This window comes from Rhamphochromis sp. 'chilingali' (genome assembly GCF_963969265.1).
Source record: "Rhamphochromis sp. 'chilingali' genome assembly, chromosome: 11".
NCBI classification, from domain to species: Eukaryota; Metazoa; Chordata; class Actinopteri; order Cichliformes; family Cichlidae; genus Rhamphochromis; species Rhamphochromis sp. 'chilingali'.
This window is the reverse complement of record NC_137938.1, coordinates 21,620,510-21,637,356: the sequence shown is the minus strand read 5'-3', so window position 1 is coordinate 21,637,356 and position 16,847 is coordinate 21,620,510. Positions and strand designations below refer to the sequence as shown.

The following is a 16,847-nucleotide window of genomic DNA, read 5'->3' as shown; positions in this document are numbered from 1 at the left end:
TCCCTCCCTCCACCACCAATCAAAAGGATGTCATACCAGATTTAATGTTTTGTATAAACGTAGCACAAATCTGCACCAGAAATGCACCATCATCCCTCTTCATGAAGCCTGGTGGTGGCAGCATCATGCTGCATGGAGGCCCTCTCTGCAGCAGCCGTGTGATCTTACAGAAGGTCAAATGCATGCCGCAAAGAGAAATACTTTACAGAAAACCCTTCAGCTATGTTATTTCTTTTAGAGGAAGAAGAAAAAGCAACACACAGGCAAATTAACAGGAACGTGACATTTTCTTTTGTAATTTGATCAACCAAAAAAGAAAAAGTGTGGGAAGCTGTAGTGTCCAGACCTGAGGCAGCAATCCGCAAGAAGCTGGAACTGCTGCTGACTCAGAACGAAGTCATGAAGGATACGAATGCTTGGCAGATCTGTCCACTCCACCCTCTAAAGCATCTGAAGATGCTGAGAAACATCCTGCAGTCAGAACATTTCTAGCCAGGATCCTTTTGTTAGAAATCTTTTAAATCCACAGACATATGGTGAAATCTAAAGGTCAAAGGGCAGGCTGGGTACTTTTCATTGGGGTTGTTGTGGCAGTGACACCTTGGAGTTCTGTTCCTGGGAGTCAAAAGTAAAGAAGAAGCTTTTTTGAAATACTGTACTTTAACATGATGATTGTTGTTGTTTTTTGTTTTTTTTGCTGTCATCTGATAAATGTGTCATCGTGCTGGGGGAGAAGAGACTTTCCCAATGCTAAAGTAAAAAGGCCAAAACATGAGGGGAAAACCCACATGATGAACGGTGGAAATTTAGTCTGCCACTTAAAATTGAGTTCTCTTAAAATTGCTTTTCTGTCTTTATACGTCTACAAGTTTTTGGTACTAGATCCTTGAGAATCCACAGTTGGAGCTCTTGAATACGGGGACCCATTGCTAAGTTTGTACTGCGCATCCTGCCCTTCCCACAGAGGCCAACAGATACCTGCATAATGACATATCAGCCCACATACAGACCAACAGGGGGGAGTGTGATGCCATTTCTTAACCTGTCATCTCAGAGGAGAAGAGTTAAAAAAAAAAAAAGTAAATTAAAAACCATTTTACAGGATGTTGTCTACAGCTTTGTCATTTCTGCGGTTCATTCTGTTTATCCAATGAAGAGCCAGTGTTAAAAAGAAATGTTTTATTTGGCAGCAGCAGGATAAGGTATGGACAGTAGCACTTTGTGCATCAATATAATTTATAAAAACCAAGTATCACTTAAATTTACACAAAGCTGTTCACATTACTATCTGCATCAAACTGAGGCATAGCCATCGGTAAACCTGAACACCCTGGAAATGAGCCTAAGCAACATGGATTAACTGCTCACATTATTGGTAGGGTCTAATAAAACCGTCTTAAAGTAATTTGATTTGAGTGCTGAACATTGTTTTTAGTAGAGAGTTGTGCTCAATAGTCAAAAAGCACAAAAAAACAAAAAACCCTGAAGTATAAACTGGTGCTGTGTTCAGAACATAAAATCAGTGGTGTATAAAACAAACATCCCCACAGAAACACCATTCACCCTGGAACATCAGCAGGTGACTCTTAATTAAGGCCGTCATTACATAATTGTTTTACACAGTGCTTGGTAACAGCGATGTTTAAGGCGAGCACCCGACATTCAGTCTCTCTGAAGCTCAACAACACCAGAGGTGTTCATTGGTCAGTCAATACAGGACCGTCAGTGATAGGTCAGTGGAACACCAGGGGCTGATGGGTCATTTGTCCTTCCTCGCCTCTGGTTCATCTGTTGGTGGTGTTGATGGTGGCGGTGATGGCGTCGCCGTCAGCTGTTTCATCTGTAGATCCACTTTGGCTCGGCGGTGTTTCTGGACCAGGTTGCCACCAGCAAACCCCAGGGCGCCGCCTCCCAGGGCGGCAGCTACCCCTGCAGCTTTAAAGCCAGCCAGCAGGCCAAGTGGGCCTCCTAATACACCGCCCAGCAGCGCCCCAGCAACCGGCAACACCGCCAACTTGTAGCCAACTGCCTGGAGAGACAGGAAAAAGAGATATGTTCTAGTTTAATTTAACACACACACACACACACACACACACACACCTTTCTTTGGTGGCATTAGTACTTTGTGGCTTCAAGACAGCGATAAGAGTTTGGATGCGTCTTTCATGATCACACATCAACTCACAGAAGAAGGGAGAAATTAGAAAATAAATACACAAACAGCCTTGCGTATGTAAATGTAAACCGTCACTTCCACGGCTGCATCAAAGCGTTTTCATTATCTCCATTTAGGAAAAAAAAAAAAATCAGAGAGATGTGGGCTGTGTGTGTTATTACAGCTGTTATCATCAGAGTGGAAGGTGCTCTTTGCTGATGGCAATTAATGACTGATTCCCTGACCAACCTCACACACGCACACACACGCACACACGCGCGGACACTCACTTGATTAACACTTCACCATTAAATTAATCTAGTTCAAAAGCTGGCATCGCTTGTCCCCACCCCTGTGGCAGTTGAGGGAATGTTAATTTCATCTGAGCTGAGTTAAAAGGACTCTGGGTGCAGGTGTGGAGGGTGGAGGAAGCGTGGGTGTCGTGTGTGACTATGAGTCTGTGTCTAATGCCGTTTGACCTGATGACAGATTACAAGCTTTCAAATGCGTTAAAACATCTGACGTCCTTCGCACCCGCCTTATTTCTCCACAACCTCCTCTAATGTGCGGCCCACTCCATCTACCCGTGACCTTACAGAGAGGTCAGCTTTCGTTTAGTTTATTTGGGTCAATTTAATTTTAAAGAAACTGCTTAAAAAGAATGCTTTATTGAAAAAAAGTTTAAAGGTCAGTGTGTCCTGACTGTTAACAGCACAGGGTTTTTGTTTAATCAGTCTGTATGCACAGACCCTGATGTAGAGCTCAAATAATTTACAGAGATGTTTTTGTTTGCTTTTTACTTGGTTGATTCACAATTTAAAGTCCACTTTAAGGTAGAAAATCTTAATAAAATAATAAATTTTGCCTGATTTCTTCCAAAAGATGCTTTTGCTGCTAATCGAATATCCCTGATTGTACTGCTAAAACAGTACAATCAGCCTGGTCTGGGTAATTTAATGACAATTTTCATACATTTTTAAAACATTTCATACACAGACTCATTAGCTAACTGAAAAATGATAAAATTATGAAAACAAGATGCCTGTCAATATTGTTCTGACCCTTTATTTAAACTCAACTACTCTGCAGATTACTGAGTAGTGTTAGCTGTGCTAGAGAGGCTGATATAATACATTTTTTTTCTACGTCATGATCTCAAAAAGAGGAAAGCAGATGACAGAGGGCTGTTTTTTTAGTTATGTAAGCATTTACAGGTGTGACTGTGTGTCATCACCATCTCTGAGTGTTTGTAATTACAGTCCAATTACTCCACAGTGAGCTCAAACAAAGACAAACATGGACGGCTTCTTAGATTTCTCAAACTAAATGTAAAGTCAGGAAAATCTGTACCGAAAAGCACGATTGTTCATTTTCATCGTGCGCGTGCGTGTGCATGTGTGTGCCATTTGACAAAAACAGGTGATTCATTCTGGGTATTACACTCAAACCTTTCGACATTTCAAGTGTGTGATACGTGTGAAGGGCACTGAGTCGTCTGCTGACTTACACTCAGCGCAGAGCAGTGTAAGGGCGTGCTAAGCTAAAGGCAGTGCTGCTCCTGGAAAACTATTAAACAATCATTTAAACCTCTTCTCAGTGCTACACACACACACACACGTGCAAACATACAAACAAACTTCTCTTCTTGTCTCTTGTCGCCCCTCTTATCCCGCCTCTCTCCATCCCTCTCCTCTCTCTATTTCCTTAATTGCAGCTTTCTTCCGTATTCGAACAGATCAATAGGGACAAACGCTGTGGAATGGCTGGGAGGCAAAGTGCCATCGATCTCCCCATCTCCCAAACACATGCACACACATCAGATTATCAGCACACACACATTAATACACACCTTCCCCAGGCTCTTGGTCCCCTCCTCCACGTTGGCAGCGGCTGTGTTGACGTTGTCCTCTATGCTGTCAATCTTCTCCTGCTGGGACTGATGCGCAGGGGTTAGACACACACAACACGTATTAACACACACTCATATGCTAGCAAGCAGATTCACTTACAAACACGCGCACACAGACACACGTGTAAGCACAATTGTTGTGCAGATATTTTTTTACCCATCCAAATTCTGCTCCGCAGGACAAGTTAACAACAGAGGGGTGTGTTTGGAGGCTGCAGGTATATTCAAGGGAGATTTCAGTGAGGGTGGGGGTCATATGGTGTGTGCGCGTGTGTGGCATTGTGTAGATCTCATGAAATATTCAGAGTGGCAGCTGTCTCTCTCCATGTGAGGGTTGGATGGACACAGTGACCAAATAACAACCGGAGCATTTTTCTTCCTCAAAACGGTTTCTTTCTTTCTCTTTCTTTCATTCTCGCGAACTAAAAATCCGCTTCTCTTATGAATACCCGCGTGAAAGCTTCCTGTTATTTTGTGATGGTTTTCGGAGATTTTAAACCTGTAACCCTAGACTTAGAGATCGTGTGTTAGATTTTTCACATTTTAATTTTCTGCACCATTCTTCTTTCCAGCTTAAAAGCTGCAGTGGCACAGAGAATTGGGATAAAATGAGCGGCAACAACCAATTATTATAATTACTCTGATTAATCAAAAATTTGCAGATTTGGCTTTTACTAATAATTTAACCAGTAAAATGTCAGAAAAAAGTGGGAAAAAAAGCTTTAGCTCCTTTTTTAGCTCCACCAAAAGTGCCAAAGCCCAAAACTGTTAATGTAACTCTCCCATTAAAAGTGATCATGACCCACTGTTCACTTTTATTTTAAAAGAAAAATATCCTAATATAACCAGATATAATAACAGCACTCACAAAAGAAAGAATCTTGACTAGAATAGTTATTTGACGTTAACCATGTTCTGACTGTGTTCATGAGTTTTGGTGAATGTTTAAAAGATCCTCGTAGCTGTTAGTTTATAACATTTAACACCAGTAATTCCAAAACAATCAGACAGCTCTATTATTATAATACTGTAATGGGAATTAATTTCATGCCGTGTTTCTGCCTCAGTACAGACACAGAAACATACAGATAAGCCTGAAGGCGCCCCAACATCGGAACAGACACAAACATGACGCATGTACAGACACAACCACACACTCACACTCACTCAGTATTTCCACTGTGGCTGAGTGCTGGAATATTACTCCCCTAACGGCTCCTTTCACCCTTGAGACACCACAACATGTCTATGCTCTTTTTGCCACACCCCCTCCCCGTGCCTCTTTGTGTTTTTTCAGCCTAGCTACATCTTTACCCGCCCTCCTCTTCACTGTTAATCTCTCCTTCACTCAGCCTCCCTCCATCCCTAAGGATAAGACTGATAATCTGAGCCGTCTGTTCTCCACCTGCTCCGATGTATCCCTTGTTTCCCCTCCTCTCTCCTCCCCCTGTGAAAACCTGCCCCCCCCCCCCTTTCTCCCTGCTTCACTCTCACTCATCTACTTCTGAATCTCTCCTCCGCTGAAGGGCCTCTGGGGCCCCAGCACTACTCCGGAGCTGCTCTGTGTAAGCTTGTCTCAGTGGGGCCTTACCAAGCAACGCAAGCGAGCACGCGCACGCAGACACACACAGGTCAAATACACACCACCCACCTCCTGGAGGTGCTCAGACCTCTATCACATTGTTTTTGTTCACAGGGGTGGCTGTGCACACATGTAGACAAAGAAATGCAGAGCTGAGTGTTTGTACTCACATGGACGAGGATAGAAAACTCTGTCACCAAACCGCTCAGCTCCTTCAGATCCTGAAAGGGGGAGAAAAAAAAAATAAATTAAAATGCTGTATTGATTTGTTTGAGGTGCTTATCGTACAAATCTACAGCTACAAAGTGTCCAGACTGTCAGTGAATGGGATTCATAACTGCATTAACGAGACTGACTAATTAGGATGTGCTATAGATCTAAATGTGTCTGCAGGAACAGATATCATGGCATACATGTGAAATAAATCATGAATTTAAATTTAGCTGTGTGAGTTTCAGGGTTCTCGTACCATGCTGATAACTATGACATGTCGCCTGTGAAAAAAAACGCCCGCTGTGTTGCTTTTAAAGTCTTTTTCCAGGTGAGAGTTCATGCATACGAGAAACCCCTCACCCTCGCTTCTCTATCAGCACACTAAAAAGGACCACAGAACACCACCCAGTCAGTAGCAGCGACTGTGGATACAGCAACAAATGTAAGGCATAGTTTTGTTGGTTTGCTATTATCCTATTAGGCCTAAAAAAGAAGAAGAAAAAAAAAAGAGAGATTGAAATTGCATGCCTGAAACAATAAATCGACTTCTTTGTTTGCTATGAGATCACAGCAAAGAAATAAGTCAAAACTTGTAGGATAAAAACACCCCACCATAACAGACAAATGATTTTTTTATTTATAATCAACACACAGGCTTAAAGCACGACATTTGTGAATATTCCCAAGGACTTCCTTCATACATACATACATACATACAGCTTACCTAACAATTAGAACATATCTGACTATGACTGGCAGACTAAAGCTTGTTCCAGACGTGCATACCTCTTCCAGGTTATCCCAGGACTCCGCTGCTCTCTGATCAGGAGGGATTTCTGGGAGCTGGACCTGGCTTTGCCTGCCAAATCCTGGTACGTCGCTCGTATTGTCATCAGTGTGGCAGCTACTGGATGCACAGCTGGATGAATGAGTGGCAGGTGGTGACGCTGGAGCGGGCTGAGGCTCGGGGTTAGAGTGCAAACGGAGGAAGTCCTGTGCGGCGGCTGACGCCCTGTCTCTGACCGGCTTGATGAGTGCTTCCAGAGCGTCGGCGTCTTCAGCACGGACCCGAGTGCACAGCTTCTCCATCTCTCTCATGTTGGCTCTCAGCTGCTGCAGAGGCGCAGAAGAAGAGAACATTTTTCAGTTTGAATGACAGTGAGTGGTATGAATGTGAGGGAGAAGGGACACTTGGACGGCCAGAAGGACAAGCAAACCTGTGGTTAAATACAGCCGTCACTGCCAAAACAAAAACATGCAAGAAAAAAAAAAAAAAAAAAAAATAGAAAATGTGACGAGGCAGACGTGGCATAACAAATCCAAAATCTCCAATCTGGAAATAGTAATATCTCAAATCATCTCAATATCAAACATACATTTTCCCTCTGGCATGCAGACACTCCAGTTGTAAAGACTGTTTGGATGAGAGTTGTGAAATTTCTTTCTTCCCTCATTTAATGGAACTAGATGGCATTCACTCTGTGTTCAAAGCACAAAACATGATCGGGTGACATTTTTAAATAAATAAATAAATAAATAAATAAATAAATAAATAAAACACACTACTTTCTTTCTGCTGTCTACATCCGCCAGCTAAAGGAAGCTCACAGCTACCTGACATTATAGCTCAGCCGATGGGGAGTCCTTAACGTTTACATTAAATCCTGTCACCCTGTCAAGAGCACAAGCACGTCATCATCAGTAGATGCACTGTGATACGTCTGCAGGGTGTAGTTCAGTAACAATTAAAATGGTTCTTGGTCACAATGTTAAGTTTTCTGAGCAACCAGGTCATGATTTATATCACCCAAAAAGAGCACTTTGCTCTGACTGCAGGTTTACTTGTGGTTCCCAGAATATTTAAAAGAGGGGGGGCAGAGCCTTCAGTTTTCAGGCCCCCTTTCTGTGAAACCAGCTTCCAGTTTGGATTTGGGAGACAGACAAACTCTCTACTTTTAAGATGATACAGCATATAGTTAGGGCTGGATCATGTGACTCTGAATCCTCTCTTAATTACATTGATGGGGGCTTCCCACGATGAATGTTTCTTGTTGACGCACATTTTTCACTCATTATGCGTTTACACACCACTATGGTTACTTTGTCCTGTCCCCCTCCCCTTATCCTGAACCAGTGGCAACAGCTGGCCGCCCCTGCCTGAGCCATCCCTCTGTCGCCACAGCACCTGCTCATAAGGGGTCATATGTTAGTTCTCTGTATTATGGTAGGGTCTTTACCTTACAATATAAAGCACCTTGAAGCAACCGTTGTTGTGAGTTGACATTATATAATTAAAAGTGAATTGAATTCAATGATTTCTGTGAAGAAACATGCTTCTGATGAGATTTTTAAACTTTTTTTTTTCCTTTGGTGCTTTGAGCAGGTGCCTTACAGTTCACTATATTCAACTCACAGCTAAAACAATCATATATTCCATCACTGAAACCAATTCTGCCCAAAAACATATAACATAACCGTTCACACAATAGGAAACAAAATGATTTTTACTTTACACATAACATCAGTTGAATTCAAGAGAAAACACAAGTTCTTGTTCATTTAGCAATTGGCTAAATGAACTTCTTTGGCAATACAACACACACATATTCAGTGTGTTGTATTGCCAAAATGATGTGAACTAGAGTATTATGCAAAGGTTTTGAGCCTTCATATTTTACTTCCAAGCAATCAGACTGTCCTGTTATTTTTTAAAGTCATCTTGAACAATAGTTCACCAGACTTTGTGAAGGTCATTCAAAGGTTGTCTTTGGACTGATTTTACTCCGTTTCAGTCGTGTTCTTGTACCTGTCGATTATCACTGATTACCACTCAGTGTGTTAATAGACCTCTCTGCATTGAATCATATTTGTTATTAATCTCTGTCTCTCTTCCACAGCATGTCCTTTATCCCGTCTTCCTCCCTCATCCCAACCAGTCGCGGCAGATGGCCCCGCCCCTCCCTGAGCCTGGTTCTGCTGGAGGTTTCTTCCTGTTAAAAGGGAGTTTTTCCTTCCCACTGTTACCAAAGTGCTTGCTCATAGGAATGTCATATGATTGTTGGGTTTTTCACTTTATGTATTATTGTAGGGTCTACCTTGCAATAAAAAGCACCTTGAGGCAACTGTAGTTGTGATTTGGCGCTATATAAATAAAACTGAATTAAATGTTTGTTTCTTAAACCACTTAGCACTGACCACCGAGTAATTCAAGCATAGCAAGGCCCCAAACTCAAGAGATTAACTAGTGTTGTGTTTACACATAAATTAACTAAGTTGTCTGTTAATTTAATTGGATAGAAAAGCAAACATCACATCACTATCAGTCACGGACTGGCCTCCCCAGAACCCGCACCTCAACCTTATTGGAGCAGTGTGGGATCACCTTGACAGAGAATGGAAGAAAAGGCAGACAACACCCAAAGAAGAGCTTTGAATGAGAAGAAATCTGGCTAAGAGAGTTCAGGCTATGTTGAAGAATAAAGGTTGTCATACAAAGTATTAACGTTCAAGCTTGTTAGAACTGTACAAACTCTGATATGCCTCAGATTCTGTATTTCTATGTACGCTTTCATGTATTTCAATACATTGTTGCACCCATATTGTTTTTGTTTTTTTTCCTACCAGAATATAAAAGAAGAGTGGTGCAAGCTTTAGATATGAGGCTGAGGAACATCGCAGCGATCATCCCTCCAGGCAGCAGCATGACCTGGGTTCACAGGTTTTTGTCTTTTGTTGTCAGAGATGTGCCAATAACACATTCTGCTAATTACATGACATGAATATGCATATGCATATCCTTGTTCACAGAAGCAAAAAAAAAAAAACAACACACTAAAGGTCATGTGCCTTTTAGCCTGCAAATTAACTGTGACTGTATGTAGTTCAAACACAAATGCCGCAAATAAAAACAGTACAGACTCTGCTCTCCTGTGTTAAAGTGTTTGCAGTAGCTCGTGTGGCAAAAGTGGGGCTACTGAGGTCTGTCTGCAATCTTCTCTTGGGAGTTAGCTTGGTGCTAGGCTAGCTAGAGAGTATGTTATGGTGATGGGTGGGAAAACAGGCTTTTTTCCAAACAGATAAAATAAATCAACATAAGCATGCAGTGCCAATGATCAAAATAGGAACTCTGAATGACATAAACCAACCTATTTTCCTATGTTTGAACATTAAGCACACAGACAAACATCTAAAGCAGGGCAGACAAACTCCTACTCTGGATTTACACCATGAAGACATGGGAAAGCACTCTGTGTGGACCCCTGAGGGTTCGCCGGGTAATGGTGAGAGGATAGATGTGTGCCTGTTTGGAGTTATTTCACCTTCAGAGACATGGTGGCTTCTAGGCAACAACATCCCCTGAGGCATTTCACACTCACTATGTGAACAAGTTCACACACATGCAGACACAACACAAGAAAGATGGATTCTAGGTTTAGCAGCAGCTCTTTTCTTGTCCTGATTTAGTAAATTTATATAGATAACGCTGTTTCCAAAAGTACGTGTTTGTGTATATGTACACATGCTGTTAATTCCAGCTGAACAGATTTTGTTGCTATTGATTTGCTCAACAGGAGGCAATTTTCTTGTCATCAACATCATGCAGCGTAGCTGGTGACATAGAGAGGGAGACTTCAGTCTCAAAAGTGGTTTCTGCTGTTGGATACTTCACTGTCAAATCACCTCCATCACAACTGTAAAACAAAAAAATAAAAAAAATACTGGCAGTGGCCAGTGGTACCCCTCAGCCTCCTAGTACACTGAAGGTATGAATTCCAAAACCCCACGTCCCCTCGTTCTCAAGGTATTGCATTCACAAGACTTTCAGAAAACTTGACCTCTCACCTTCAACCTTCAGATCAAGGTCACCGAGATTCAAAGTCATCTGGGATTTATCGATACCTACGGTATCAATTTAAAAGTCCTACATTGCTTCGCTCTCGAGTTATCACATTCATAAACTTGGGTGTCTGTGTTGCCTGCCTGCCTGCCAGCCCGCCCAGCAGAGTTATAACAATACTCCATCAACCCTATCTGCTGAGGAAGAGCAAAAGGTGTGCCTGAAAGTAGCTGGACCTTATGTTGAGTACTTGTCTCTGCGAAGCTGCTGTTTTTCTGTTGCTCAGTGACTTATTTCACACAAATCAGTATTCGTTTTAATATACTGGCACGCTTCAAAAGGCATCTGTTTGAGTCACAGATCATTTCAAACAGGCTTGGTAACGATGACTGACACATTTCTCCTTCATTCAGACGTCACAACAAATGCTGCCTGTTTAAACACTGGATAAAGACACTGGTTGCTGCCCTTTTACTCTGTCTTTACTTCGATCTTCAAACTGGAACAACATGACAGGCACAGATCAGAAACATCAAGATCCGATATTTAAAGAGGTCATGGGGTGCACATTTTGGAGACAAAAAAATATAATACGCAGAGTCATGCTTGTTCAGGAATTTCAATAGGCGGTGAGTCATGTCATCCTCTAAACAATTGTCACATTCACTAAACAAACACATACACACAAACACGCCTCTGCTTTTCTATTTACTTCACAGGTTATCACTTCATACCTGAACAGTTCTGCTGGCATTAATATGCTCCTGATGAAGGCGATCCCATTGCTGGGTATGCTGGTACTGTGAAAGAAACTAGGAGTTATTTATCTGAAGGCTGGAAGTAAGAGTTTGAAAGTGAGGTTGTGATCCTGTGTGCAGCCAGATTTGAGCCGTCACCTTCAGTATGTTGTTATGGTGTTTCTGCAGTCTCTCCAGGTCTGTGGGCAGAGCCACTTTAATGAACTTGTGGATCGGTGCCTCCAGGCGCCTCAGTGTCAGCTTGTTGCCTTCCTCTGCCATGTGTCCCGCTGACTGCCCACAGCCAACACTACTGCGTAACTTTGACAAGACACCTGCTCAGCTTTATCTCGCTGCGCCCACAGATACTGTAAATACCAGCAGAGTATTTTAATATACAAAATTAATAAACTCAGCAGCACATGTAAGTCTGAAAAAACTGCCACCTCAAAAGGCCAGCGTCCGGCGGCATAACCAGACAGTTTGCACAAGTGTGGCCATGATCAGACCATTACTTACACTGGGGTGTGACAGAAAATCATATTTAACTATCCTTTTTTTAAAAAACAAAACAAAACAAAACAAAAAAAAACAGGCCAAACTGTTGTACACCAAATAGTTAAGCTTAAGTCATTAACGTTTTGCATTTGTTTATGAAAACAGACATGTACAAGCCATTCCCCTCTGTGTATCAAAGTATTCTAGATTCAAATGTGAGGCCATCTGTCTGACAGATAAAGCCTGGCCCAAATTGGTTCATGCAGCAAGACAATGACCCCAAGCACAGCAGCAAATCCACAACAGAACAGCTAAGAATGACAACAATCAAGCTGAGGCAACAGCTCAAAGTTAACCTCAACCTGATTGAAATTCTGTGGTGGAATCTTGGATCTACAAGCTACTGGATCAAATGGTGTACTCAGTTTTCCACAGGACTGCATAACAGAAGTGTTTACACAGTCAAAATGTTTTTAAGTACAGTAAATACTGTCATTAAAAAAAAATGGCAAAAAATAAATAAATGATAGAAACAAAGCAAACAAAAAACAGTGACAGTTACTAGATAAAACTCCAGTTTTTCGTGTATATTAATGTTTAAACTATCATTTGAAGACATGTATTTGGGCTTTGGTGAGGATAACTAGCTTGCAGCTTTGTATTCACACTGTACTGTAGATGTTTATAATAAAACTGATATATGTATAATTCAAGCATATCAAAGGCACTAAATCAAGTGACGAACCAATGGCATGCCTTCAGAAAACAGACAACTTAGCAAATAACCAATTTTAAATTAAACATTTTAAAATTGGTTAAACATTTTTACTGGCAGCCTGTCCCAAAAATACACAATTTGTTCTCGTTTTAGTCGAATCTAGGGCTGTTCGATATAACGATATATATCGGATGACGAAACGTCTATCGTTTCATTTTATGCTATTGTTTATTTCGTGGTGTCACAAAATAAACTGTTTACGGCAATATTTTTTTTCATCGTTTTGATGGTCACTGTAGTGGCTATATTAATTTCTTAAAGTTCTCTCTTTCTCTTATATTTAATATAACCACACTACAGACGGACAAGCGCCTGTTTTTATGCTTTATGGTTAGCAACAACGACGGTAACACCATCGCGTGTCCGCTTGTTTATGTTCCACACAAACCTTTCACAATAAAGCTCAAGATCCTGTTGAGAATTTTCAAAATAAACTGAATCACGTGAAAGAGCAGATTATTTACGGATGAGAAGTAAAAAAAAAAAAAAAAAGAGCCGCCAGGTGCTAAAAAATAAACCTTAGACTCAAACGTTAGAACAGCCTTTTCCCCGCAGCACGCTGTGTAATAAATACTCACAAAGAAAACGGCGGCTGTTACAACTTATGGCTAAAAAATGTATCGTTTCATGCATCTGTTAAAACACTCGACTCCAGCTACATGACGCGCAGCTGTTAACACTTCCCGCAAGTCAAGCTGCACGAGATTCACAGAATTTACAGAAAATGTTACATATCGTTATCGGGACGATAGAATTCTTATATCCGGATATGAGATTTTGGTCATATCGCACAGCCCTAGTCGAATCCATGAGAAAAAATAAAAAATCCAATGTTCACACAGTTTGACAGGCATAAAATAGTGTGTTCGCACCAACATGGTGATTCCCAACAGCCATTAGGTAAAAACTTGGAATATTTCGGCATAGTGAGCAGTGTATCCTGAGAAAGAAATAAATGAAATTGGTCCTTTAGTTGAGTCACCAACTGTTCACTGAAGCCTCATTAGAAATGGTCTCAGTGGAAGGGTTGCTGTCAAGAAGCCTTTCATACGGAATAGAAATATGGTGAAAAGGGCAAATTACACAAAAACCAATTTGGGAAAATAAAACATGTATATTTGCAACAGGTGTAATGGACTCATGAATACAAATTTCAAGGGAGACAATCATGAGTGTCTACATTCATCTGTAAAACACACTGGAGGCTCTGTCATGGTTTGGGGCTTGGGATATCTTTAAAAAAAAAAAAAAAGAAAAAACCTAAAAAAAAAAGCCATAGGTAATTAATTTTTCAGCAATGACATTAATCCCAAATACAATGTCAGATTCTCCAAAAGCATACCTGAATAGAAAAAGCACAATGGAACAGTCAGTCCTGGATTTTCTCCCCAGAGGCCCACATACAAGTGGCTCAAAACTTTTGCACAGCAATATAACTCTTATTAGCAGTTCATACCAAAACAAACAAACAAAAACAAGAACAAAAACAAAAACACCAGGTTATTTTACTTGTTGTTTCGTTTGTTCCAGCGTTAATGGCAATTAACTTCGGAGTGACGTAAAGTGTTTGATGACGCCTTCTACTGTTCCCTTCAGTCCACATTTCGAGGCCACGTCGCACGAACTGTCCCTGAACAGAAAGTGAAATCACTCAGTTTGGCTAATGACAGCAGACTGGCCCAGCAGGTAACGCTAAATTAATCCATTAGTGTCACTAGCTAACCGCTGAGGACGTCAAGAGCTTTGTGAACGGCAGAAAACTTCCCAGACGGAGTTACTAGCTAATTCAGTAACTTCACCCGGATACAGGGAGCTATCAGCCCGCTGCTGAAAACATAAACTCACAGGGCGCACATCGACACTTACCAGTAAAAAGACAACTCGACAAAGTCATTTACACTCGCTAATGACTACTGCGAGCCTCCATATTGTGAAGAAAAACTTAAACGTTCAGACAACAACTCGCTGCCTCTTCGGACAGAGGTGTTGTTTATAAACAGCTCCCAGTACGTCCGCGAATAGTTTCCGACCACAATCAGCAGCCGCAGAACATAATGTTCCTCATCACTACCCCGTGATCCCTGTTCTGATAGCGAATCAGTGACATGTTTCTAAAATAATACTCCCGCTGACGGTAGTGTTTATTTCCCCCATCTGTCACATTTTATTGCTTCAGGAAAATGACTGTTTACCATCTGTTCTTCATCTAAAAAAAATTAAAAGATTTGCACACTCAATTTCTTACATTAAAAAATTTAGGATGCAGTAGCCACTAGTTTCACCCTGCCCTCCAAAAAGCCTTATTTATCTGAATATTGTTATTAGATTTAAAACAATATATTTGATGTTCTTTGTTAAAGATAAACGATGACATAACAGCGAAACTGACCAGTTAAATTAACACAGATATCAACTTTTTGTGGCTACTTAACATTTCTAAGCTGGTTGGGGTTTTGTTCGGGCGTTTGGACTTCACAGCTTAGTCATTTCCAAGCTGCTGGCCTCAGCCCTGATATGTGGTCATACTGTTTTTTAAAATACACCGTGAAAGTGAAAATGTATGACATTTCAAAAATGTGTCATGGCCCTTTCTTTTTTTCTTTTCTTTTTTTTTTTTGCCAGCCAGACATTTAAACTAAAATGAACATGTGCTACAAATAAATAAATACAAGTTAGAAATGCTAGATTGTTCACACTTGCGCGTCTTCCACACCGCTTTTTACCGTGCGTGAAACAGCATCAATCCTGTGGAAGGAAACATTAGATGTGATATTTTTTGTCTGTGTTGCGTTTGGAAGAAAGACTGGGGTTCCCCCTCCTCTACTGTGAGATCAGCCAGCGTGAGTGGGTCTATTGCATGTTTCCACTTCTATTCTTCAGCACCTTTTACCTTTGACATTTAGGCCAACCCCCCACACACTCTTCCCTCAGCGGATGCTCCAATGCGAAGGGCCACAGCACACAGTCCCCAGCTCCAGGGGATTTCCCCTGGTGCTGTACACATGTTGTTAATGTGTGTGTGTGTGTGTGTGTGTGTGTGTGTGTGTGTGTGTGTGTGTGTGTGTGTGTGTGTGTGTGTGTGTTTACTTGTGTTTATGCCAGTGTGTCTGTCCACTTTCAGGGGACTCCCAGACTTGCAGACTGAGGGGGAGGAGGGAATAGAGCTGACAGCCTAAATAGCAAATCATCATCAAAAATGTTTCTGTCTCTGTGTTTGTGGAGACAGAGAGAGAGAGAGAGAGAGAAGGAGGAGGAGGAGGTGTCTGAGCGTGTGTAAGTTGTACCCTTGATGTGGGCACATCAAGGGTACTTACAAAGAAGAAGCATGTCCCGTTATGTAAATCATTCAAGTCTAAGGTGAAGACTTGCTGTGAGGTTATGTTTATGTCAGGGATGTCAAACTCATTTACATCAAGTGGGCTGGACCAGTAAAACTGCCCTTTCTGTCAGTTATAATATACGAACATTACATGAAATTTCATCAGCAGTTCCCAGTTTTTCTACACGATAAAGAACGGCTGCTGTAGGAAATGAAAGAAATGTGTCAGCATGACTCTTTGGGCTTAAACTGTAAGAAATAAATCTGTAAAATTACAGGAAATGTTCTGCTAGCTTGTTGCTCAGACTGTGATTTAGGTATAAAACAAAGAATTTTTCCTTTTTAAAAAAAACCATTGTAAAACACAATTTCTCTTTCACATTTTCCAAAGCTGTCCAGTGGGCCGGTTTAGAGTCTCTGATGGGCCAATTCTGGGCCCTGGGCCTTATGTTTGACACCACCGGTTTAAGTGAATAGTCGGAATCAGTGATTTGGCGTGAATGAAACACCACCGTGTGTGTTTAAACATGTGTCGTTTGGGGTCCCAGGAGGACTCAGGTGCCATTTGTTTCAGTCTAATCCGGGAGGTCTGTCAGCAGGAGAGGAAGCAAGCAGGGAGCTCCGTTCATGTCTTACCTCATGAATCTTTACTGGTTTTTGTTGTGGCAGGTGTGATTAGCACATCCTGATGCCTCGGTGGATATGGGCCTGGTTTTTTTTGTCATGGTAGACTTTGTGACAAGTCATGGTAGGAAAACACAGGTGTTTCTAATAACATTAACTATGGCAGGTGGTCCAATAAGCCAGGACACTGCTTCC

At 41.4% G+C, this 16,847-nt stretch overlaps 1 protein-coding gene across 3 annotated transcripts; it reads right to left on the bottom strand.

The window, feature by feature from the left end:
* Nucleotides 1–703: 703 nt before the first annotated feature.
* stx17 (syntaxin 17) lies at nt 704–14,740 on the bottom strand. 3 transcript variants are annotated; one of them, XM_080897394.1, is made up of 8 exons: nt 14,576–14,740; nt 14,052–14,339; nt 11,593–11,801; nt 11,431–11,496; nt 6,646–6,972; nt 5,817–5,867; nt 4,005–4,091; nt 704–2,029 (listed from the first exon to the last, which is right to left on the bottom strand). In XM_080897394.1, the coding sequence occupies exons 3-8, from the start codon at nt 11,713–11,715 to the stop codon at nt 1,760–1,762; spliced, it is 924 nt and encodes a 307-aa protein (XP_080753520.1). In that variant the 5' UTR covers nt 11,716–11,801; nt 14,052–14,339; nt 14,576–14,740; the 3' UTR covers nt 704–1,759. The 3 variants fall into 3 exon arrangements, with proteins under 3 accessions (XP_080753520.1, XP_080753519.1, XP_080753521.1); XM_080897393.1 differs by having other exon boundaries at nt 14,219–14,339; XM_080897395.1 differs by lacking the exon at nt 14,052–14,339.
* Nucleotides 14,741–16,847: the final 2,107 nt, after the last annotated feature.

Excerpts from the sequence above, each read along its gene's own strand:
- stx17 (XM_080897394.1), bottom strand. The coding sequence starts at position 11,715 with ATGGCAGAGGAAGGCAACAAGCTGACACTGAGGCGCCTGGAGGCACCG. Across the intron at positions 6,973-11,430 it reads ATGCCAGCAGAACTGTTCAG|CAGCTGAGAGCCAACATGAG; the intron begins GTATGAAGTGAT and ends GCGCCTCTGCAG. Across the intron at positions 5,868-6,645 it reads CCTGGGATAACCTGGAAGAG|GATCTGAAGGAGCTGAGCGG; the intron begins GTATGCACGTCT and ends TCCCCCTTTCAG.